The 23,859-nt window shown below is 41.8% G+C and overlaps 1 protein-coding gene across 1 annotated transcript in view; it reads left to right on the forward strand.

The window, feature by feature from the left end:
• Positions 1 to 23,859, forward strand: part of ITK (IL2 inducible T cell kinase) — a 74,935-nt gene that overhangs the window by 13,736 nt on the left and 37,340 nt on the right. Inside the window, exons 2-5 of the mRNA XM_025388438.1 lie at positions 14,902 to 15,006; positions 17,043 to 17,124; positions 19,928 to 20,056; positions 23,621 to 23,661. Coding sequence (XP_025244223.1) covers positions 14,902 to 15,006; positions 17,043 to 17,124; positions 19,928 to 20,056; positions 23,621 to 23,661 — 357 coding nt within the window. The remainder of the gene's footprint in view (positions 1 to 14,901; positions 15,007 to 17,042; positions 17,125 to 19,927; positions 20,057 to 23,620; positions 23,662 to 23,859) is intronic.

Here is a 23,859-nt window from a genome sequence, read left to right on the forward strand (position 1 = left end):
AGATTGAGGGTGCTAACACCAAACTTCACCCTTTTCCACAATCTGTGTTGAGGCCACTTCCATGAAAATGACCCAATGTGGTGTTTCCCAAAGTGGGGTACTACCAGGAGCACACAAGATGGCACATGGACAAATCTGGTTTTAACATGTCTTTAATAGTTATGTATCTACTACAATTTATATTCGAAATAAGTGTTTTAAAATTTATGGTGGTGGTTTACAGTTTCCTCCTGGAATAAATTTGTTTATGTGGAAAAAAGTCAATTGAAAGAATACTATTAAGCAGACAATACTATTTGAGGGAAGTAGGGTATGGTGGAAATTGCCAGGCTAGGTTGCAAACCGAAGCCTGGGAGCACTGAATCCTTGGGATAGCAGTGTAAATCATGATTCATTATAATTTGCTTTTAAGTAGTTTCAAGAGTGAAATGTAATAACCTCCCCTGGACATTTGGAGATACAGAGGTGATGCGCAGAGTCTAGGGCACTTGAAGATATTGGGCTGGTGCAAAAGACATTGTGGTTTTTGCCGTTAATAGATATAAGCACAGAGGAGCAGGAAGATGGTCAAAAGAGATCTCAGGCCCCCACGTTCTGCCAGAGCACAGCAAGCAAATGAGCCTCTTGCCACAAACTGAACCCAAATTTCTCTGAATCCAAGAAAAGGCTGTTCTAATTCCAAACAAGCTCATTGTAAACCTCAATAACATGAAGTTAGTGTTGTTCACATTGCTTTCCAACTACGTTTCAGATTGATATAACTGGTTCCTAATGCATAATTAACTGCTGTTGGAATGAATCCTTGTCCCCTTGACTCTGTGCCTGCTGGACTTCATATCTGTGTATTAATAGTCACTTTTGTTTGGCAATCTTGTGAAAAATGTAGACTAATTTTTAATTCTTAAAGAGATAATACATTCACATAATTTTATTTTTATTTTAATTTTTTTAGATACTGGGTTTTGCCATGTGGCACATTTCAACAATTTTTTTTAAAAAGTTGCAAAATGTTATGCAGTAACAAATCTCCCATCCTTGTCCCAAGTCACATTGCTGTCCTACATCACAGTAACCATGATAGTTAATTTCTTATAAATTCCTCCAACAATACTTTATGCAAATACTTGTAATACAAATAAACATTCTTCTTTCCTTCCTTTTTGAATAGTAGTAACATACTCTGCACACACTTCTTAACCTTTCTTTTAGTTGGTTAACAATATATCCTGGAGATTAATCCACATGGATACACAAAGATATTCTTCATTCTGTTTATGGTTGCATAATACTTCATTGCATGCATGAAAAATTTCTTTTAGTTATGGTTGGTCTGTTTCCAGTTTTTTGTTATTATGCACAATGAGAAATGAATGGCCTTGTAGATGTGTCATTTTCCATAAATATGATTATAACAGTGATTCTCAACCAAAGGTGATTTTACCCACCAGGGGACATTTGACAAAGCCTGGGGAAATTTTTGGTTGTTATAAGTGGGGAGGAGGGTGCAATCAACATCTAGTGGGTAGAAGCTGAGGGTGCTGCTGAATATCCTATAATTCACAGAACAGACTCACAACAAAGAATTATTCAGCCCAAAATGTCAATAATGCTGAGGTTGAGAAGCTCCAGTCTGTTGAAAACATTTCTAGAAGTGGAATTGCTGAGTCAAAGGATATTTGCATCTGTTATTTTGTTGACTACGAGCAAATTACTCTCTACAGAAGTTGTACCAATGAACATTCCCCAGGGCCACATGTGAGAAGCCTGTTTTCTCAAAACCTTACCAACACCATTATCTTACGTTTTGATCTTTGCTTATCTGATAGGGGTTTAAAAAATAGTACCTAAGTATAATTTATTTGCATTTCTGTTGTTATAGTGACATTAAGCATCTTTCCATATGCTTAAATATTTATATTCCTTTTGCTCATTTTCCTATAAGTTTATTAGTATTTTATTTAATTTATAGGAGCTCTTTATCTACCAGCTAAACACTTTGAGCAGACTAGTTTTAACCTACATTTTCATTGTCAAGAGATTTTTATCCACCTACCAATTTTTCTGGAAATCTTATTCCAAATTATTTCCATTAAGAGTTTTGTCATAGGGTTCACGATAACATTTTCTGCTGCATACTTGGTTTTACTTGCTATTCCTTCAATCAATTAACAAATATTAATTGAACATCACCTCAATGCAAGGAGTTATTTCCTGAAATGCGATGAAGTTGTTATGCACTTATGTATTTTGGCTACTGGTCCTTCAGCGCTTAAAAAGAAGACACAAAAAATATGTTCTTTCAAAATCATTAAACATTTCCTATTTCTTATTCTGGGAGGAAGGTCTTCGAAGGAACATTCACAGCTTAGAGATGCCGAGAGAACAATACCGAGGATGCCTTGAGAATCTACTTTATGCTTGGAAAATATCAGTTAGTTCCTGCTCTTAATTTCCACATAAATCCATTTCTCTCTTCTCCCTTTTATAAGAAAATCCAAACACACATGTTTTCATCATGCTAGGATCATGTTACCTTCATCTAGTAAGAATGGGGCTTGGACATTATTCCTGAGTTATCATTTCACTTATAAGATAAATATATCCATATAAAAGCACACTGAATTACTTTATTAGAATCTATGAAGAAAATGGCTATCCCTCAAGAAGAACATGAGAGATACTGTCATGAACTTGAGCCCCCATGGATATAGATGAGCAGGTGGCAGGTGCTCTCTAGCTGCTGCTCACCGCTAATGGGGTTATGCGGTTACAAGGGCGTGCATCATCTTGCACACCCAGCATTTGATGCATACCCCTTATTCCTCTCCCATAATCATCCGAGTTGACACTGTGATGTTTTTAAAACTTCCGACAGTATTAAAACATTATTTTCATTTCCCTGCTTTTCCTCCTGCTTCACACTCTCTGTAAAAACTTCAAATATCATAAGAATAGATAAGTTTGTAAAATTCTGCCACAGTAGAACCCACCACAAAGAACCAGTGTTAGTAGCTTGGAATGCTTTTCTTCTTGTATTATTTCTTTGGATATTGCATATGCTAATATTATAATCTCTTCTTCCAAAAATGGGATGATGCTCCATCTGTTGCTTTAAATCTACTCTTTAACATTTGGTGTATACTTTTGTCCCTCCGTATAGACGAACTTTATTATCTGTTAATGGTTACAGAGTAGTCACAGAATGGATGAACCATAACTAATTTAACCATTTGTCTATTGATGGAATTTAAGTTTCTCCAGTTTATTTTAGTGTAATAAATAATGTTGCTGTGAACATCCTTTTTATTATATCTTTATATATTTTGAACAAATGTTTCCATAGAATAAATCTGATCAGAGAAATGTATTTATTCATTTTAGTTAATTGTTTTTAATATAAGAAAATAAATACATGTTCATGGCAAAATATTCAAAGAGTACAGAAGGATACAAGGTAAAAAGAAAAGCTCCTTGGGAGGCCAAGGTGGGTGGATTGCTTGAGACCAGGAGTTCAAGGCCAGTCTGGGCAACAGAGAAAGACCCTACCTCTTAAGAAAAAAAAAAAAAAAAGAAAGAAAGAAAGCTTTCTTCCCACTCCCTACTCCCAACCCCCAGGATCACCCACACAGGTGTCTGCTCTTAATAGTTTCTTATGAGAAAATACATTTTAATAGATGATCCTAAATTGCCCTCTGAAAACTGTGTGTGAGTATAATTCTTTTTCTTTTCTTTTCTTTCCTTCTTTGTTCCTTTCCTTCTTTCCTTTTGAAAATTCTCACTTTTTTCATTTGGGTGGCCAGGGTGTTACTATTTAAAAATGGCAGACTTTAAAGGAAGTGAAATTGTTTTCCTCATAGAACATCCAGCCACATGGTAACCCACAGTGTGAAATGCTGAGGCGGAGAAAGCCAGCCAACGGTGGGCCAGTGATGAGTGAGAGGTCTTATGGAAAATAAGAGAGAAAAGAAGGCAGGTGTGGGATGGATCAGTTTCCTGGCTTTAAGGTGGTGCAGGGAGACTTGAAATTAATGGCCTTAGCTCCAGACTTTCCCAGAGCTTCACAGTAGAAGGACGTTAGGTCTAGCTGAAGATGGGCTGAGGAGGTAGGAACTAGGAACAGCTCATTGCAAATTGCTCTGGTGTTTTACGAGACACTAATTTGTCCATAGAGACAGTAATGATCATATCTTTTTGTTTTGTTTTGTTTTGTTTGTTTGAGACAGTGTCTCACTCTGTCACCCAGAGTGCAGGGACATGATAATGACTCACTGCAGCCTCAACCCTCCAGGCTCAATTGGTCCTCCTGCCTCAGCCTCCTGAGTAGCTGGGACTACAGACATGTACCACCACACCTGGCTAACTTTTTAACATTTTTTGTAGAGACAGGGCCTTACTATGTTATCTAGACTGTTGAACTCCCGACCTCAGGCGGCCCTCCTTCCTTGGCCTCCCAAAGTGCTGGGATTACAGGCATGAACTATTGCTACTAGCATTTGCTAGTAGGTTTATGTAATTTTTAAAAATTATCTTAATTAGCTCAATGATTCAGAGACTATTCTTATGTCACTTTTGAAAAACAAAGCAACTGAGAGGCTGAGACACTTGCCTCAGGTTGTACAGCTGGCAAGGAATGAAGTTAGGATGCAAACCCAAGTCTGCCCTACTTGAAAGTTCCAGTTCTCCCCCACTCTGCCTCACCAGAGGAGAAAGCTGAAAACTGCTGTTTTTCAGAAAGGTGGAGACGTCCTTTTCCCATGGGTAGCAGACACGTAACTTCTCATCGGCGTATCTGCTGGACTAGTCCAGCAGCAAAGGAGCCAATGTTGGAGCAAAGAGAAGTGGCTATTCTGAGGAACCAGGGAGTGTGTTCCACCTTTGCAATCCAGCATAAGCATTGCTCAACCAAATGGGACAGAAACAAAGCTCTGCTAGGCCACGGCTTGGTGAAATGGGTCACGCAATTGATTTTCGAGTGCTGAGTTCAGGGAATGATAGTCTTCTGTGCAAAGTCCCAGCAAGCGCTAAGCCAGGAAGCATAGTAGTTAGGTTAACAGGCTCTGGAGTCATAGAGTGGAACTTGTACACTGCTCTTCTACGTATTAAGAAGGTTGGCCTCTGTGAACTTCAATTTTCTCATCTATAAAATGGGGAGATAATATGTTATAGGATCGTGATGAAACGGGATGGAATGTTGAGTGCCTGGAATATAGAAAATGTTCAAAAATAGTATCTTTTTCATTTTTTTCCTGTTTCTCTCTTTGAAACTTATAATGCAAGCTCTAGTTCATACAAAATATTAACATAAAAAGCCACCCTGCCCCCTCAACTATCTATCAAGCAATGCACATTTATGGGGAACCTGATGCTGACCCATTTGTAAACAACTTGTTTCTGGGTTGGGGTTTTGTACATAGCAGAGCAGCTCCCTCGCTGTGAGATCTATTGAAAGTCAGCCCTTGTTACAAGGGTTTGTTTAAAAAAAAAAAAAAAAAAAGAGAAGAAAAAAAAGAAGGAAAGAAAGAAAGAAAAGAAGAAAAGAAAGGGGAAAAGAGAGAGAGAGAAACAGTAACATAAAAAGAAAAAAGATATAAAAGCTAGGTGGGAACTGAACAATGAGATCACTTGGACTCGGGAAGGGGAACATCACACACCGGGGCCTATCATGGGGAGGGGGGAGGGGGGAGGGATTGCACTGGGAGTTATACCTGATGTAAATGACGAGTTGATGGGTGCAGCACACCAACATGGCACAAGTATACATATGTAACAAACCTGCATGTTATGCACATGTACCCTACAACTTAAAGTATAATAATAATAAATAAATTAAAAAAAAAAAAGATATAAAAGCTGATTGCACAAGCTTACCCCTGTGCAAGTTTGTAAGCATCAGCATCTTGAATTGTGTCTGACATGTGTCAGATGCTTGGGATGAAACATTAGACTATGAGGACGGCATATCTTTGAACATGGCCAAGAAAAGAGACAAGGGTAAGCAAGGTCCTGTGACTTTCGCCCCAAGTAATGCAGACAGAATAACAAGTAAGAATGAGAGCAGGTTGTACTTGGCCTCTCCCTTTCTCTGGTGGCTTTTGTGTGGTTTCTTTGGAAAGTTTTACCCTGGCATTTTTCAGAAATAGCACAGTTGTTTGGGATGATTATAGGCAATCACCCTTTCCCAGAGACTGAACTGTGTCGGGCTTAGTGACCGGCCACTCCCCAGGGACCAACTAGAAAGGACATAGCTGGTCCTGCTGTTTACCAAGTATTGGATCTTGTGAGATGCCAGAAGAATCAACCTCAGGGTCTTTGGAAAGACCGACCAGCCCGTCAGGATGGATTGTAGTGGTGGGGTCCCAAGCACTCATTTAGGAATGAGAGTGACGTCAATGGTGGAACATGAAATCCATCCCAATAGAAGAGCAAGCCCGAGAGCAAGCTCATCTGACAGACTGTTAAGGCACAGGCACAAAGGAGGCCATGTGAGTTGGGAGGAGAACTCCTCCTTGGAAATCTTGGAGTCTCGCTGTCCACTAACGTAACCACTAGCTACATGGGTCCACTGAGCACCTGAAGTATGGCAAGTGCAAATTGAGATATGCACAAAATACACAATTTCAAAGACTTAAGTACAAAAAAAAAAATCGCATTATTTTTTTGTGGATAACAATTTTTTTTAATATACTATAACCAAGTAAGATTTTATTCTCACAAATGCAATGTTGGCTCACTATCCTAAAGTCAATTAAGATAATATACAACATTACTTGAATAAATGTCAAAAAAGAAAATTTCAATAAACAAAGAAAAACATTTGACAAATCCAACACTCATTGTGATAAAACCCCCAGTACATTAATAGAAAAAAAATTTTGAGTCTTGCAAAAAGTCATCTATGAAAACCTACAACTAACATTATACTTAATGGTGAAAGACTGAGTGCTTTATCTGTAAGTTTGGGAACAAGACATAAATTTCCACTTTTTTAAATTTTTTTTGGAGTCTTGCTCTGTCACCCAGGCTGGAGTGCAGTGGCACAATCTTGACTCACTGCAACTTCCACCTCCTGGGTTCAAGCGATTCTCCTGCCTCAGCCTCCCAAGCAGCTAGGATTACAGGCGTGCACCACCATGCCCAGCTAAATTTTGTATTTTCTTAGAGACGAAATTTTACCATGTTAGCTAGGCTGGTCTCAAACTTCTGACTGCAAGTAATCCACCTGCCTCGACCTCCCAAAGTGCTGGGATTACAGCACTTTGGGATTAGCCACCGTGCCCAGCCAATTTCCACTTTTAACACTCTATTCAACACTGTTCTGCAAGTACTAGCCAGATAAATGATACTATAAAGCGAAATGAAATTATCCAGATTGAGATAAAAAAGTAGAACTGTTTATCATGGCACACCACATAATTTTCCACACACACAAAAAAAAATTGTAAGGAATTTACTAAAAACCCACTAGAACTATTAAACAAATTCATCCATGTCAAAAGATACAAAGTCAACATACAAATTAATTTCTTTTAAACTTTTATTTTAGGTTCAGGGGTACACGTGCAGGTTTTTATACAGGTAAATTGCATGTTGCAGGGGTTTGGTATACAGATTATTTCATCTCCCAGGTAATAAGCATAGTACCAGTAGGCAGTTTTTCAATTCTCACCCTCCACCCTTTTTTTTTTTTTTTTTTTTTTTTTTGAGACGGAGTCTCGCTCTGTCACCCAGGCTGGAGTGCAGTGGCGCGATCTCGGCTCACTGCAAGCTCCGCCTCCTGGGTTCACGCCATTCTCCTGCCTCAGCCTCCCGAGTAGCTGGGACTACAGGCGCCCACAACCGCGCCCGGCTAATTTTTTGTATTTTTAGTAGAGACGGGGTTTCACCGTGGTCTCGATCTCCTGACCTTGTGATCCGTCCGCCTCGGCCTCCCAAAGTGCTGGGATTACAGGCGTGAGCCACCGCGCCCGGCCCCTCCACCCTTGAGTAGGTGCTGGGGTCTGTGGTGCCCTTCTTTATACCCATACGTGCTCACTGTTTAGCTCCCACTTACAAGTGAGAACATGCAGTATTTGGTTTTCAATTCCTGTGTTAGTTCACTTGGGCTGATGGCCTCCAGCTTTACCCATGATGCTGCGAAGGACACAATCTCATACTTTTCTATGACTGCAGAATTTTCCATGGTGTATGTGTACCACATTTTCTTTTTCTTTTCTTTTCTTTTTTTTTTTTTTTGAGACAGAGTCTTACTCTGTCACCCAGGCAGGAATGCAGTGGCACGATCTCAGCTCACTGCAAACTCTGCCTCCAGAATTCAAGTGATTCTTGTGCCTTGGCCGCCAAAGTGCCTGAGATTACAGGTGTGCACCATCATGTCCAGCTAATTTTTATGTTTTTAGTAGAGACGGGGTTTCACCATGTTGCCCAGGCTGGTCTCGAACCCCTGGCCTCAAGTGATCCGCAGCCTTGGCTTCCCAAAGTGCTGGGTTTACAGATGTGAGCCACCACGTCTGGCCTCACGTTTCTTTATCCATTCTATTGTTAATGGGCATTAAGGTTAATTCTATATCGTTGCTATTGTGATTAGTGCTGTGATGAACATATGTGTATATGTGTCTTTATGGTAGAATAATGTATATTCCTTTGGGTATATGCCCAATAATAGGATTGCTGGGTCAAATGGTAATTCTGTTTTAAATTCTGTCAGAAATCACCTAACAATTTGAAATGATAATATTTTAGATATTGGGTTAAACAAAATATATTGTTAAAATTATTACTTTTTATGTTTTGCATTTTTGAATGTGCCTAGTAGAAAAAAAAATGTAAGTTACATATATGGCTCATGTTACATTTCTATTGGACAATATCACTTTAGAACTTCACATAGAATTTTTATCCCTATTCACAATTCCAGTTAGTATTTGCCTCCACTGTCTGCCCTCATCACAATGCTGCTAGGCTGTTAACAAGCCAGACTTATCCAGTATTTTTCTACTCCATGATTTTGCCCTGGCTGCTTGCTCTACCTAGGATACTCACTCCCCTAGACCTTCTCCCACATGGCTCCTGTTCGACTTTTTGGTCTCTTCTTAAATGCCCTTTCTTTCTCCAGAGAAGTCTGCCTTGGCCACAGTTCGGTCACATCAACTGTTCTATTCTCTTTCCAGCACTTCCTTGTCTTGTCTGCCTTCCCGAGTATACTACGAGCTCTGTGAGAGTCTACTATGTTCGTCAGTTCATTTCCTGAACTCAGAATAGCACCTCACTCATAGCTGGCCCTCCATAAATACTTCCTGAATGGCTAAATCTACTAGCCTTAAATCTGGTTAAGATTGTTCAAACTGTGCTCCAATCTGACACCCTTTGTTTTGAGCTAATTAAGTTCCACTTAGGGCTAGCCACTGCTGGGCACTGGGTATATGGGAAGATGCCCTGGTCTCTGACCTTAGGGAGCTCAGGACTTAGTAGGTTCCAAAGACAAAAATGTCAGCAAATGGTGTTGTCATGTCACGTGCCATGAGCCTGTTGTTTTTATTTCACTATACGTGCTCTAAGGAAAGAACCCAACAGAAGTCAAAACACGGCAACCTCAAGCTCGGGCTGCCTGTTTACCAGTAGCTGCAGACAGTTCTTGAAAAGGCAGCTCTGCTGTGCTCTACTATTTGTGAAAAACAGGTTAACCATTCCAAAGAACTGTGATTATGGTCAGGACCAGAGCATGCATTCCTAACTCTAAATGAGAAGATAGTTTGAGCCCAAAGAGCACGTTTGCAGAGGCTTTTGCGGGAAGACAAGTCTCCTAATTTAGCATTAGACTACAAAAGCAAGTTCTAGACTGATAAGTAGAGTAAACACTCATTTTCCTTTATATATACTCTATAAAAGTGCAGGGAAAAGACAAATATACTCCAAATGATTAACCTTGGCTACCTCAGGGTTATGGGGAAGGTTGGGATAATAACACACTATAAATATTTTCTTCACATGCCTCTATAGTATTTTGTTTTGTTTGTTTGCTTGTTTGAAACAGTGTCTTGCTCTGTCACCCAGGCTGGAGTTAATGCCACCAGCTCTATCACAGCTCACTGCAGCCTGGAACTTCGGGCCCAAGCGATTCTCCCACTTCACCCTCCCAAGTAGCTGGGACTACAGGCGCACACCACCAGGCTTGGCTAATTTATGTAATTTTTTGTATTATCTCACTGTGTTGCCCAGGCTGCTCTCAAATTCCTGGGCTCAAACGACCTCCCACCTCAGCCTCTCAAAGATCTGGGATTGGCTGGGCATGTTGGCTCACGCCTGTAATCCCAACACTTTGGGAGGCTAAGGTGGGCAGATTGCCTGAGCTCAGGAGTTCCAAGCCACCCTGGGCAACATGGTGAAACCCCATCTCTACTAAAAGACAAAAAAAATTGGGGGCCGGCACGGTGGCTCACGCCTATAATCCCAGCACTTTGGGAGGCTGAGGTGGGTGGACCACGAGGTCAGGAGATACAGACCACACTGGCTAACACGGTGAAACCCCCTCTCTACTAAAAATACAACAAATTAGCTGGGCGTGGTGGCAGGCATCTGTAGTCTCAGCTACTCAAGAGGCTGAGGCAGGAGAATCGCTTGAACCCGGGAGGCGGAGGTTGCAGTGAGCCGAGATCGCACCACCGCACTCCAGCCTGGCGACAGAGCAAGACTCTGTCTCAAAAAAAGAGAGAGAAAAAAAAAAGATCTGGGATTACAGGCATCAGTCACCATACTGAGCCTCTATAGTGTTTTTATTCGTCACAATAAACATAAACAGATTTCGTACTTTCAAAAATGGATAAAGTAGTTTTTACTTAAAAAAGTAAAAACCAAACACCACAAAGCTTTCCTGTATTTGATAGGGTCTGCTTCTGGCATCTTGAATTTTTTTTATCTCAGTTGTGTTCCTCAGCTACTAAATCAAAGATCAGCTTCCGGGCTGAGGACCCAAAAACAGGAAGTAAAGACTGAATTCACTTCGGGAGAATTTGATGATGTAATGGGTCCCTGGATACTAACCAAGCCCCTTCATATAACACAAATCTCTTGCGATAGTTAAGGCTTCCTTAACTTCTTTAATTGGGAAAGTACCCTTTATTGAGGGCACCTGTTATAAGCCAGTTAATTTGTTTACATCATCCCATTTTATTCTCCAATCAACTCTCAAAAGGTAAGTATTATCCCCACTTATCGGATGTAGAAACCAGGGTTCTGGGAAGTTTAATGAATTGCCCAAGGTCGCAGAGCTCCTATGGTAAGAGGCAGAGACCTACTTTGAACATAGCTTTTCCAAACTTGTGCTCATTTCACCATCATTTGCTACCTCCTTTAAAAGAATAAGGTAGAATGGGGTTTGAGCCACAATCCTGAACATCATAGTTCCAGATATTGAAATCCAAAACATAAAAATTCCCAAAAATATAATTCTGGAAAAAATAATTCTAAAACTTTTTAAAAAGACATTTGCTTACATTTTAAAAGTGGATTTATTTGAGAAATGTATAAAGACATGATGAAATGCTTCATAGGCCACTGTGTGCGATAAAATAGGCAGTAATAATATACATTCTTTTGCAAACATAAACACTTAGGTATACTAAAGACAGTCATATGGGTATAACAGTTTTGAGCAGACAAAAAGGCTGCTCAAAACTTGAGCAGCTAAAGAAATAGCTGGTATTCAAAGGGAATGCCTTCAGCTTTTGCCCATTCAGTATGATGTTGGCTGTGGTTTGTCATAGACGGCTCTTATCATTTTGAGTTATGTTCCATTAATATCTAGTTTACTGAGAGCTTTAAACATGAAGGGATGTGGAATTTTATTGCAAGCCTTTTTTGTATCTATTGAGATAATCGTGGTTTTTGCCTTTATTTCTATTTATGTGATGAATTACATTTATTAATTTGCATATGTTGAACCAATCTTGCATCCCTAAAGCCTACTTGATCATGGTGGATTAGCCTGTTTTTTTTTTTTTTTTTTTTTTTTTTTGAGTCAGTCTTGCTCTGTCACTCATGCTGGAGTGCAGTGTCATGATTTTGGCTAACTGCAACTTCTGTCCACCTCAGCCTCCCGAGAAGCTGGGACTAGAGGTTTGCACCACCATATCCAGTTAATCTTTGTAATTTTTTGTAGAAACAGAGTTTCACCATGTTGCCCAGGCTAGTCTCAAATTCCTGGGCTCAAGTGATCCGCCCTCCTCAGCCTCCCAAAGCGCTGGGATTACAGGCATGAGCCACCGCACCTGGCTGGATTAGCTTTTTGATGTGCTGCTGGATTTGGTTTGCAAGTATTTTGTTGAGAATTTTTGCTTCAATGTTCATCAATATTGGCCTGAAGTTTTCTTTTTTGTTGTATCTCTGCCAGGTTTTGGTATCAGGATGATGCTGGCCTCATAGAATAAGTTGTGGGGGAGACGCTTCTCCTCAATTTTTTGGAATGGTTTCGGTAGGAATTATATTGGCTCTTCTTTGTACATCTGGTAGAATTCGGCTGTGAATCCATCTGGTCCTGGGCTTTTTTTGGGTGGTAGGCTATTTATTACTGATTCAATTTTGGAGCTTGTTATGGATCTGTTCAGGGAATTAATTTCTTCCTGGTTCAGTCTTGGGAGGGTGTATGTTGTCCAGGAATGGATTCATTTCTTCTAGGTTTTCTAATATGTGTGCACAGAGGTGTTCATAGTAGTCTCTTTGATTATTTGTATTTCTGTGGGGTCAGTGGTAACATCCTCATTGTCATTTCTAGTTGTGTTTAATTGGATCTTCCTTCTTTTCTTCTTTACGAGTGTAGCTAGTGGCCTATCTATCCTATTAATTTTTTCAAAAAACCAACTCCTGGATTCATTGATCTTTTGCATGGTTTTTTGTGTCTCAATCTCCTTTGGTTCAGCTCTGATTTTGGTTATTTCTTTTCCTGTATCTTAATTACGGAGGTTATTACACAACTGTATACATTTGTCAAAACTCACTGAAATGTACATTGGTAAATTTTATTGTATGTAAATTATACTTTAATAAAGTTGATTTTTAAAACAAAAAACTAATATGCAATATATTTCACCTTTAAATTTTTTAAAAAACCAAATAGCTTATATAGCCAGGTTATCTGAAATACTACGATAGACAACCTAAGTCTTTTAATGAGATGGATCAAAAACAGCAGAAGAAAAGTCTGTGCCAACTCTCAGAGAGAGACTAATTTGCCTTCAGTATTTGTTCTTTTTGGGTCCCTGGCTAATTCAATGGTGTCCACCAACACTGATAGCAGATCTCCCCCACCTCGTCCATTCTGATACATGTACTAATCTACTCTGTAAACACCCTCACAGACACACCCAAAATAATGCTTTATCAGGTATCTAGACACGTCTTTTTTTTTTTTTTTTTTTTTTTTTTTTTTGAGACAGAATTTTACTCTTTTGCCTAGGCTGGAGCAAAGTAGCACAATCTCAATTCACTACAACCTCCGCTTCCCAGGTTCAAGCGATTCTTCTGCCTCAGTCTCCAGAGTAGCTGGGATTAAGGCGCCTGCCACCACACCCAGCTAATTTTTGTATTTTTAGTAGAGGTGGGGTTTCACTAGGCTGGTCTCGAACTCCTGATCTCAGGTGATCTTCCCATGTTGGTCTCCCAAAGTGCTGGGATTACAGGTGTGAGCCACCATGTCCAGCTTTAGATACTCCTTAATCCAGTCAATTTGACACCTAAAATTAAGTCAACAAGTCCACTCCTCATCGATTTGGCACCCATACACATCTTAAACCACACGTAATTTCCAAATGAAGACAATAATAAAGCAGTAGTTCTGCCTAACATGATGCAACTAACATAATGAGGCTATCCTGCATACAACAGAAAATTCACTAATCGTGATTTTTGAGATTTTAGACGTTAGGGACTTAGACTTTAGGGATTTTTATCTTTCAGGATTTCAGCATTTGAGACTATGACATTCAGAATCGTGTCTTTTGGGATTGACTGGTAGTGGGTATAATGACGTATTTTGCAACTGGTTCCAGAGCTGAATTAAAGTCTATTCTCAATGGCAGCTCAATTCTAGGCACCTGTGAAAGGCTTCTTCAATCCAAAAGCACTTTCCTAACTATCTTTCCTTGGAGTCTGATAGACCACCAATGGAATTTGTTCCATTAGGTAAGGCATCAAATCCCCTGAGATCCCTTCTCCAAGCACAAGGATCCTTAGAAATAGGTAACACGTAACATCATTATAAATCACAAATACCATCATGTGAATTAGTTATCAGGGAAATACAGCTAGCAAGTTTCCAAGACAATAAGACACAGGCCCAGTAATATTTGATGGGGAAGTTGGGGAGGACGTGGAGAAGAGGTAGTTGTAGAGCAGAGTCAGGAATATCCTTTGGGAGTGTCATTGTGGAACTGCGGATAATTAAAGGACATGGAGAAGCCAGAGGCAGAAAAAAAAAAAAAGGTGCCGCTAAGGGTATGCACCACAATCCAGGTCAGGCCCCAGCTCAATTACTATGCTAATATGGTCATGGATAGACACGGAGAAGAGAAAATTGTCACATATGTGTCCATGGATTTCTCTACGCATCTCAGCTACGAGTTCTGCCGATGCTGCCATTTGTCACAAGGGCAGTGGGGTACATGACCCAGTGTCTCAATGAGTGGAAGCCTGTCACCAAGAAGAAGACTCTGAAGGCATGTTTTCCCAGCAGTCTGCTCAGAGTGTTTATCCCACACTTAGGGCCAAGAGGCAGTTTTGGATATTTGGTTTGGAGGGTTGGAATTTGTTAAAAACTCAGTGGATCTTATCTAGTAGTAGATTTCTGGAGCAATCTGGACAAAAATATTGTCTTCTCTCTTACATGAATGGGATGTGCTTGTCTCCCCACAGAAGAAGCGCACGCTGAAGGGGTCCATTGAGCTGTCCCGAATCAAATGTGTCGAGATTGTGAAAAGTGACATCAGCATCCCATGCCACTATAAATACCCATTTCAGGTAAGTCCATCAGGTGGGTAGTTCCCCATTTCCTGGACCGCGGTTAAAATCCTCAGTCACGTGCAGGTGCAGTGGCTCGCGCCTGTAATCCCAGCACTTTGGGAGGCCGAGGCAGGCAAATCACGAGGTCAGGAGTTCGAGACCAGCCTGGCCAACATGGTGAAACCCCGTCTCTACTAAAAACACAAAAAGTTAGCTGGGCGTCCTGGTGGGTGCCTGTTATCCCAGCTACTCGGGTGGCTGAGACAGGAGAATCATTTGAAGGAGGCAGTGGTTGCAGTGAGCTGAGATCGCGCCATTCACTCCAGCCTGGGTAACAGAGTGAGACTCCATCAAAAAAACAAAACAAAACAAAAGGCCTCAGTCACTGTGACAGAGGGTGGACAGGGATGACTCTCTGCTCCAAGGTTAGAACTTAGACAAATCCCATTAGGAAACATATGTGTTCCTTCAATCAATGACATTTATTTGTTAATTCTTTCACTTACTGAACACACATTAAGCACAAAATCTTAAAAAGGTGGTTATTCCTCATACCCCTTTCCCTCATGTCTTCTCTTCCTCAAGGGAAGGCCTAATTAGTGAGGAAAGAAAGAAAGCTGCTATCGGGGCCCCAAACCTAACGTGCTTTAAGTGCAGTTTACTCATGATTTGAAGCAACATATTGCAATTGCTGGGTATGAATTGCTTGGAGATTCTGAGGCACAAAGATTCAAATTTTATAATCTGAGGATTATCTGGAAATGCACTGTCTAGTGCAGTAGCCACTAGCCACACAAGCATGTTCACATTTATATGTATTAAATGATATTAAAAATTCTGCTTCTTAGTCACACTGGGCACATTTCACATGTTCAATAGCCGGACATGGCTGGCAGCTACTGTACTGAAACAGCACTGGCTATAGAATGCTCCTATCACTGCGGAAAGTTCTTTTTTTTTTGAGACAGAGTCTCACTCTGTTGCCCAGACTGGAGTGCAGTGGCGCAATCCTGGCTCACTGTAACCTCTGCCTCCCCAGTTCAAGTGATTCTCCTGCCTCAGCCTCCTGAGTAGCTGGGACTATGGGCACGTGCCACCACGCCCGGCTAATTTTTGTGTTTTTAGTAGAGGCGGGGTTTCACCATGTTGGTCAGACTGGTCTCAAACTCCTGATCTCGTGATCGACCCGCCTCGGCCTCCCAAAATTCTACTGAACAGAGTTAGTGGAGGGTATCTTTAAAGTCCTTACCTTATGTATGAATCTTGGCACTTCTGGCTTCAAAGGCATGGATATCTCCTTGCACATTTCAGGGTACCATTCTTGCTTACCAACCTGAGGGATGAGTATATATTTAACGTGGCATAGGAAAGAACTTTTTTCCTACTGGAAAAGTGACCCTCATGAGTTGGAATTTTGAGGACTGAAAATAAAAGGAATAGCATGTATTTTTCAGTTGTTCAAAGTCCCAATGATAATGAGTGCCTAAAAAAGTGGTGAAATATAAAGAAGACTGCAGTTTAGTTAAAGTATTATACCAATGACAGTCTCTTGGTTTTGAAAAATGTGCTGTGGTTATGTAAGATGTCATCAGTGGAGAAAAGTAGGTGAAAAGTACACAGGAACTCTGTACTATTTCTGGAACTTCTTGTGAATCTTAAACTATTTCAAAATAAGAAGTTTTCAAAACTCTCATTACACATTTGTCATATAATATCTTTCTCTTTCATGTGCCAGAAATATTTTTTTTAATCACTAAAAACTTAAGATGAGAAATAAATGTGCTTTCTAGTCAAGAGGAGAACTTTCTCCTGCTGTTTTAGTTAGCGATTGCTCTCTTGGGGCATGGAATCTGAGACAAGCAGCCGAAACTGCTTACCCTGTGTTTTCGTAGCACCCAAACATCTGGATGAAAAGGATACTGGCCCCCTAATTACCCAAATGTTTGCCTATGTGACGATAAACACTCGAGACCCCACTCTCAGCTCAGTAGGTCTGCTGTCAGTCAACTATCTCCATGCACACTGCTCACCTTGGATTCTGTGTGTGTCTCCAGGTCATGCATGACAACTACCTCCTATATGTGTTTGCTCCAGATCGTGAGAGCCGGCAGCGCTGGGTGCTGGCCCTTAAAGAAGGTAATTAAACTCCTTTGCCATTGAATCACTGACACCCTTGATCCTATAGTAGGGTTGGGTTCCACAATAGAATAGACTGTGGTGTGAGAGCAGCTGATGGCTGGTTTCCCTTTTGGGGTTAGTGGAAGTTTCCACGGTTTCATTCCGGGCCCAGGAGGCAATAACTGGTATCATTCAGGACTGACCAAATCCAGCCTGCTGTCTGTTCTTGTCAGGCTCTGAGCAATATTTGTATATAACTCATTTCAAATAGTTAAATAAGTACCTACATAAGACCCTTGATTTTGTCTCATGGTCGGTAAAACCTAAAATATTTACTGTCTGGCCTTTTAAGAACAAGTTTGCCAACTCCTCGTATAGTATGAAGAAGCAGAGCATAGGCCCTAGTGTGAAATGACCTGGGTTTAAATCCCAGTCTGTCACTTGCTATGTACACTTGGGCAAGTTCCTTAATTGCCTGTGCTTCAGTTTCCCATTTATTTAAAAGGGAGAAAAGGAAGGGATAACAGCACCTGCCTTTGGAGCTGATGTGAGCAAAGTCCTGGGAACTAGGTTGGCCCATAGACAGCACGCAATAAATATCAGCTAGCTTTCAAGCGTTTCAGACCATTGATAAGGGTATTTCTTAAGCCTTACCTTCCTGACGGCACAGTTAGAGGCAGTAGTGTTTAAGCACATGGGATGTGGAGCCAGGCATGAAAGTGAAAATCCCAGCTCTGCCAATGATTAGCATGTGACCCTGGGTAAATTCCTTGACCTTCGTGTGTCTCTATAAATTTGGACTAAAAACAGTCATGGAGCTGTTGTGAGAACTGAATGATTGAGGACTTAGGACAATACCCATCCCAAAGAAAGCACTCGATCAATGTTACCATTATTGTTCTTTAGCCTGAAGCACTGGATGTGTCAGAAGATCTGGATTCAAACACTAATCTGCCTCTATGAAACTATGAGGACTAAGGATAAGCAAACTATTTGTTATCTCTGAAGTTGCAATTCCTCTATCTGAAAAAAAATGAGAATAGAAATACAAGGTGTATCTTATCCCAAGGTTGTTGTGAGCCTCAAATGAGTTATGAGCAGACAAGTGCCGGGTAAATGGGAAAGGGCTCACAGTTCTAACAGTCATGGGACATAGAGCAAACACAAAAGTAAGAAGTAATCAAAATGGGCTGGCTGCAGTGGCTAACACCTGTAATCCCAGCACTTTGGGAGGCCAAGGTGGGAGGATCACTTGAACTCAGGAGTCCAATGCTACGATGAGCCATGCTCATGCCACTGCACTTCAGCCCGGGTAACATAGTGAGATCTCATCTCTACTAAAAATAAAAACATTAGCCAGGCATGGTGGCACAGGCCTGTGCTCTGAGCTACCCGGGAGGCTGAGGTGGGAGAATCATCTGAGCCTGGGAGGTCAAGGCTGCAGTGAGCCAAGTGAGCCGAGCCTGGGTAACCAGCAAGACCCTGATCTTACCCCACCAAAAAAAGGAAGAAAAAAAAGTAATCAAAAGGGCCCCAGCTATGATCATTGGCTTTTTGCCCTCTGTGAAGGGATTTCATACACAGGATGTTAAAATTGGAAGGAACATTAGAGATTAGCTATCTAGTTCTGTGGTTTGTTTATTTATTTATTCAAGGAGACAATGTATTAGTCCATTTTCACACTGCTATAAAGATATGCCCAAGAGTGGGTAATGTATAATGAAAAGAGGTTTAATTGACTCACAGTTCTGTATGGCTGAGAGGCCTCAGGAAACTTACAATCATGGTGGAAGGTAAAGGGGAGGCAGTCACCTTATTCACAAGGTGGCAGGAGAGAGAATGACAGAAGGAGGAACTTGCCCAATACTTATAAAACCATCAGGTCTCATGAGAACTCACTTACTATCACAAGAACAACATGGGGGAAAATATCCCCATGATCCAGTTACCACCACCTGGTCTCTCCCTCAACACGTAGGAATTATGGAGATTACAATTCAAGATGAGATTTGGGTGGGAACACAGAGCCAAACTATATCAGACAGGGTCTCACTCTGTTACCCATGCTGGAGTGCAGTGGCACGAGCATGGCTCATTGCAGCCTCAACCTACTGGGCTCAAGTGATCCTCCCACCTCAGCCTCCTGAGAAGCTGGGACTACAGGTGTGTGACACCATGCCCAGCTAACTTTTTTCTTTTCTTTTTTTTTTTTCTTTTGGTAGAGAAGGGGTCTCACTATATTGCCTAGGCTAATCTCCAGCTTAAGAGATCCTCTTGCCTTGGCCTCCCAAAGAACTGGGATTACAAGCATAAGCCACTACACCCAACACTGTTCTGTGCCTTATGTATGTATTTGTTTCAGTAGCAGAGCCCCCCTTTTTCCCCAACCAAAATCTTACTTCAAAGCCACAAACCTACAAGGGAAAAAACCAAAGTTGCTGTGGTTAAAGGTAGGAGAGTTGGAGGGATGGTGATTCCACCTTCTCAACCTTCTCATTACCCTTAAAGGCACTTTTTTAGAGCCCAGTGTTTAACAATCTCATTGGCTCAGATGAGGGTTTGCCCAACCTAAGAACACACAACTAATGCAAGGCAGAGCCGGATGTGAGCCTAGATGTGCTGATGCCTAAATGTAACATGAACTACCCCAGTAAATAGCACAGTGCATTTATGTGCTCAGGTCAACCCATGCTTCTGAATGGTCTGGACAATACTCATTCAGGCTCACTTAGCCAGGTCTAAACTCGAGATGGTATAAAATTGGTAGCCCTTGATAGACTGACCTGGAAATAACTCTTCTGTTGGTGCCAACCTATTTCAGAAACGAGGAATAATAACAGTCTGGTGCCTAAATATCATCCTAATTTCTGGATGGATGGGAAGTGGAGGTGCTGTTCTCAGCTGGAGAAGCTTGCAGCAGGCTGTGCCCAATATGATCCAACCAAGAACGGTAAGAGACTGGGAATTCCCTCTACTCTGTGAAATGACCATAGAAAGGTAAAAGCTTTTGGCCTTCAATCATTGAGGGTATCAGGAATGGAATGCAAAATTCTACATTTTCAGAATTTTCCAAGAGGAATCATCTGTGTTTTCTACCAGTCTGTTGGTGCTTCCATCTCAAAGCTGATGTCTTTATAGCTCCTGACCACTTAAAGTGTGTTCTTTGGACCAGCAGCATCAATATCTCCTAGGAGCTAGTTAGAAATGCAAATGATCTGGCCCCACTCATGACCTACTAGATCAGAATTTTCATTTTAACAAGATCCCAGGAGACGTATGTGCACAGTACAGTTTGAGGAACCCTGCTATAACCTGCATTTGAATGGCATGGTCTATTTAAGTCTTAAATTACAGAGGCAGCCTTAAGAGATATAAAATATTTATTTCTCAGAGTGGCATCTTATCACACATATATTTAATTATACAAATTCAACTCTATAGCCTTAAAGGTGAGAGGAACTTTTTTTTTCTTTTACTTTTTACTCTGTGGTTTCTCCTTGCCTCCTCTTCAAACTTGCTCTTGACCTCCACAATCTCAGAAAGGAGAAGGCCACAGTCTAAATGCAAAGTGAAAACAAAAAAAAAGCTATTTCTTTGCCTTTGACATTAAAGGCTCAGGTCTGGGGGACTGGGCTGCAACGGGATTTTAGTAATGACTTTCGAACCTTAACCTCCAGTTGTGTACAACTCCACTCGAATGCATTTCACATTCATTATGCTCTTGTTCCTCTCAACCATCTGGGGTAGATGGTGTCATGTTAAGGGAATGGGCTGCCTTGAGCAATTCAGTATGCTCCAGGCCACACTGCTGGAAGTGCTCTGCAAATTCCATTGTTGCATAGGAATGATGGACCGTGTGGATTGTTCTCCTTCCATGTTCCTCTCTTCTCAACCTCTTTTGCCATAGTTTCTCCTTCTCATTTATCACTTCCTTTTGTGCACTAAAACTTAATACTGAAAATTGGCAACCCAAGGCGGATGTAACACATGGCTCAGTTTTCTGTGGCTTCCTGATTCATAGCCCCTCTCATTACCACTTTAAAAACCACCACTTTTCACCCTGCGTCTTGGGGAAAAAAGCCCTTCAACGTAATCCATCCCTGGGCCCAGAAGAATAATACTTAATAAGTTTTAGAAATTGGTAAATATTCAAGTGATCCTCCACATTAGTCCTGTGACCATATTCATGTAGGCCAATATTTAATAAAAAAGAAATGGAAAATTTTCTATGGATGGGCTCCACCGTAATAACAGAACGGCATGGGCTTACCTCAGTGAGTGAAAGCCCTTTCCAAAGTCAGGGATCTGGTCTCCAAACTTCTGCCAATGCCTTGCTCTGGGCCCTCAGATGAGTGACTTGGCCATCAAGGGGCCCCAGTGTCCTCATCTCAAAAATAGCAAGGAGTTCTGAGGGGCTTAGGATGAAATAATATCTAAGCCCCTTTCCAGTTCTGAAATTCTTTGACTCAGTATTTCCATTCTGTAGTTTGCACCATGCATGCTGCAGCTATTCCTCTTTGGGGCGCACAGTATTTCCCTCCTCCAAGTGATACACATGTGACTGAGGTGCTAGGAACATCTGAATGACTCACCAGAACTCCAGTGCAGGAGGGCTGGTCATGCTGAGCTGCTCCCCATGTGAAACCAGGGCCTGAGCACTCTTGGGGTCCTGCTGTGGGTGTCGTGCAGTCACTCTGCTAATGGTTTTGCTTTTGCATTGCAACCCATTGCTGTCTCTGCCTTGAGTATCTCCTCACTCTACCTTCTTCTGATTTGGTTAAATAACTTCGTGGATCCAAGTTTTACACAGTTGAGACTAGAGTTTTCAAGAAACACACTGCGCTGTGAATACAGCTCATGGTCACCTCCCTGGGTGAAGGCTCACAGGATTCCTGGTACCGAGCACATTGCCAGTGCTGGTCTATGAGCACTGGGCTTTGGATAACCCCTCTGAGCCTCTAAGTGCATTTCCTCACCTGCAAAATGGGGATAATGATAATAGGTAGCTACGTGTAAGGCTGGGAGATTCAATGGTGTTGTGGAAAGCAGTACAGCTGCCAACATATACAGAGTTCTTGATAAATGGTAATTGTGTCTACTTGTCTTCCTTATTGGTGGTTGAAAGAATCTAAGGCCGAGATATAGCCTCAGAACTTGTGTGTGTTTGGGAAGCAGCAGACTCGGTTGAGTAAAAACAGACCCAGCCACACCCAACCCATAGTAACACCCATGTCTTCAACCAGAACTGGCCCTGATCTCTCCACATACCAACCCCACACAGATGGAAAGGAAGGAAGGGAAAAGCAAGGCCAGAGGAAGAAGAAAGAGACACCAGTCATAGAATATCCAGGGATGGAAGTGGCCAAGGCTCACAGCTAGTATTGGTGAAGCCAGAGTTAGAACACCAGTCTCCCAGCTCCAAGTTGAGTTCTAAATGGGAGCCATGCTTCCTATTATAGGGGTTTTCCTTCTTCTCTGGTCATCGCATACCCAGGTCACTACCCCAGCCTACTGTTTCTTGCCAAGTCTGCACGGGGCTGGGCTCCAGTGTCAATGTGTGACTCTCCTCTACTGTATCCCTGATGTGGGCTGTCCAACTTCAAGTCAACCTCCTACAGAAATGAGGAACTCATCACCTACCTATGCAGCCCATTCTCTTCTCATCTCTCATTATTAAGGATGTCTTTGTATTAGCCTGAAGCCTGTGCCTTGCCTCCCGTACCACAGACAGCCCCAGACACAGCCACACACCTTTGATTCATTGAGTCCAGGAATGGCCTTTGCAGAGCTACAAAGGAGAAATAGTGAGAGACGAGTATGAAGAAATGAGAGGAAGGAGAGAGGGCAAGAGAAAGAGAGAGAAGAGAAGAGAAAGGAGGAAAGAGAGAAGAGAGAGGAGAGCTAAACAGAGGGAGACATGGAAACAGAGATAAGCAGAAAGACAAAGACAGAGAGATGCTGGGTTGGTATAGTTTGAAAGAAGCAGAAATAACACATATTCAGATGCCTTAAGGCAACTAAAAGTGGATTCCAGCCCACTCAAAAAGCAGCACAATGACCTCCCACCTTAGCCACCCCCTCCTCAAGCTCACAACTGAGTCAGGAAGCTAGTGAGTCACTGTCCCCCTGAGTCACCAATTCCCACTCCTGAGTTTAGCAGGTGGCAGAGACATTCCCAGAAGTCTCTATGCCTACAGGGAAGGGTGCAAGTCTAACCCCACTGTCAGGCTTTTCCTGGGAATACAGAGAGACAGGGTCCCTGAATATGGACTTCCGGAAGCTTCTGGTGTCTACTAGAAAAGGGAGTCCGAAACCAGCAGGCCCAAGGAGATAAAAGACAGCTTCTGACAAAGCCAAGTCGGGTTTCACTGTGTCTTATTGCTCCTTCTGGCCCCCTTTCTTCGGTTGTTTTCCCTGGGCCCTTTTTCTCAGAAAAGCCCCCTGGCTGCTCACTTCCGGTTGGGTCCATTGGTTTTCATGCTCATTTTTTCTTTTCCTGTTTTTCTCTTTTCAGCTTCAAAGAAGCCTCTTCCTCCTACTCCTGAAGACAACAGGGTGAGTGAGAGCCCTAGCTCTGGGTACAGGTCGGCCCACAAGCTACCTGACTGGCATGTTCCTATTTCATGTTCCCCTCTGCCCATATTTTTCAAACCCTGGATGCATGCAGCAGGCTGTCACGATTCAGCGAAACTCAACACATTGGGTATTTTTGGGCTTCAACTGACTTGGGGGTCTGTCCCCTTGAAGAACCAT

This window comes from Theropithecus gelada, chromosome 6 (assembly GCF_003255815.1).
Source record: "Theropithecus gelada isolate Dixy chromosome 6, Tgel_1.0, whole genome shotgun sequence".
In the NCBI taxonomy this organism is placed as follows: Eukaryota; Metazoa; Chordata; class Mammalia; order Primates; family Cercopithecidae; genus Theropithecus; species Theropithecus gelada.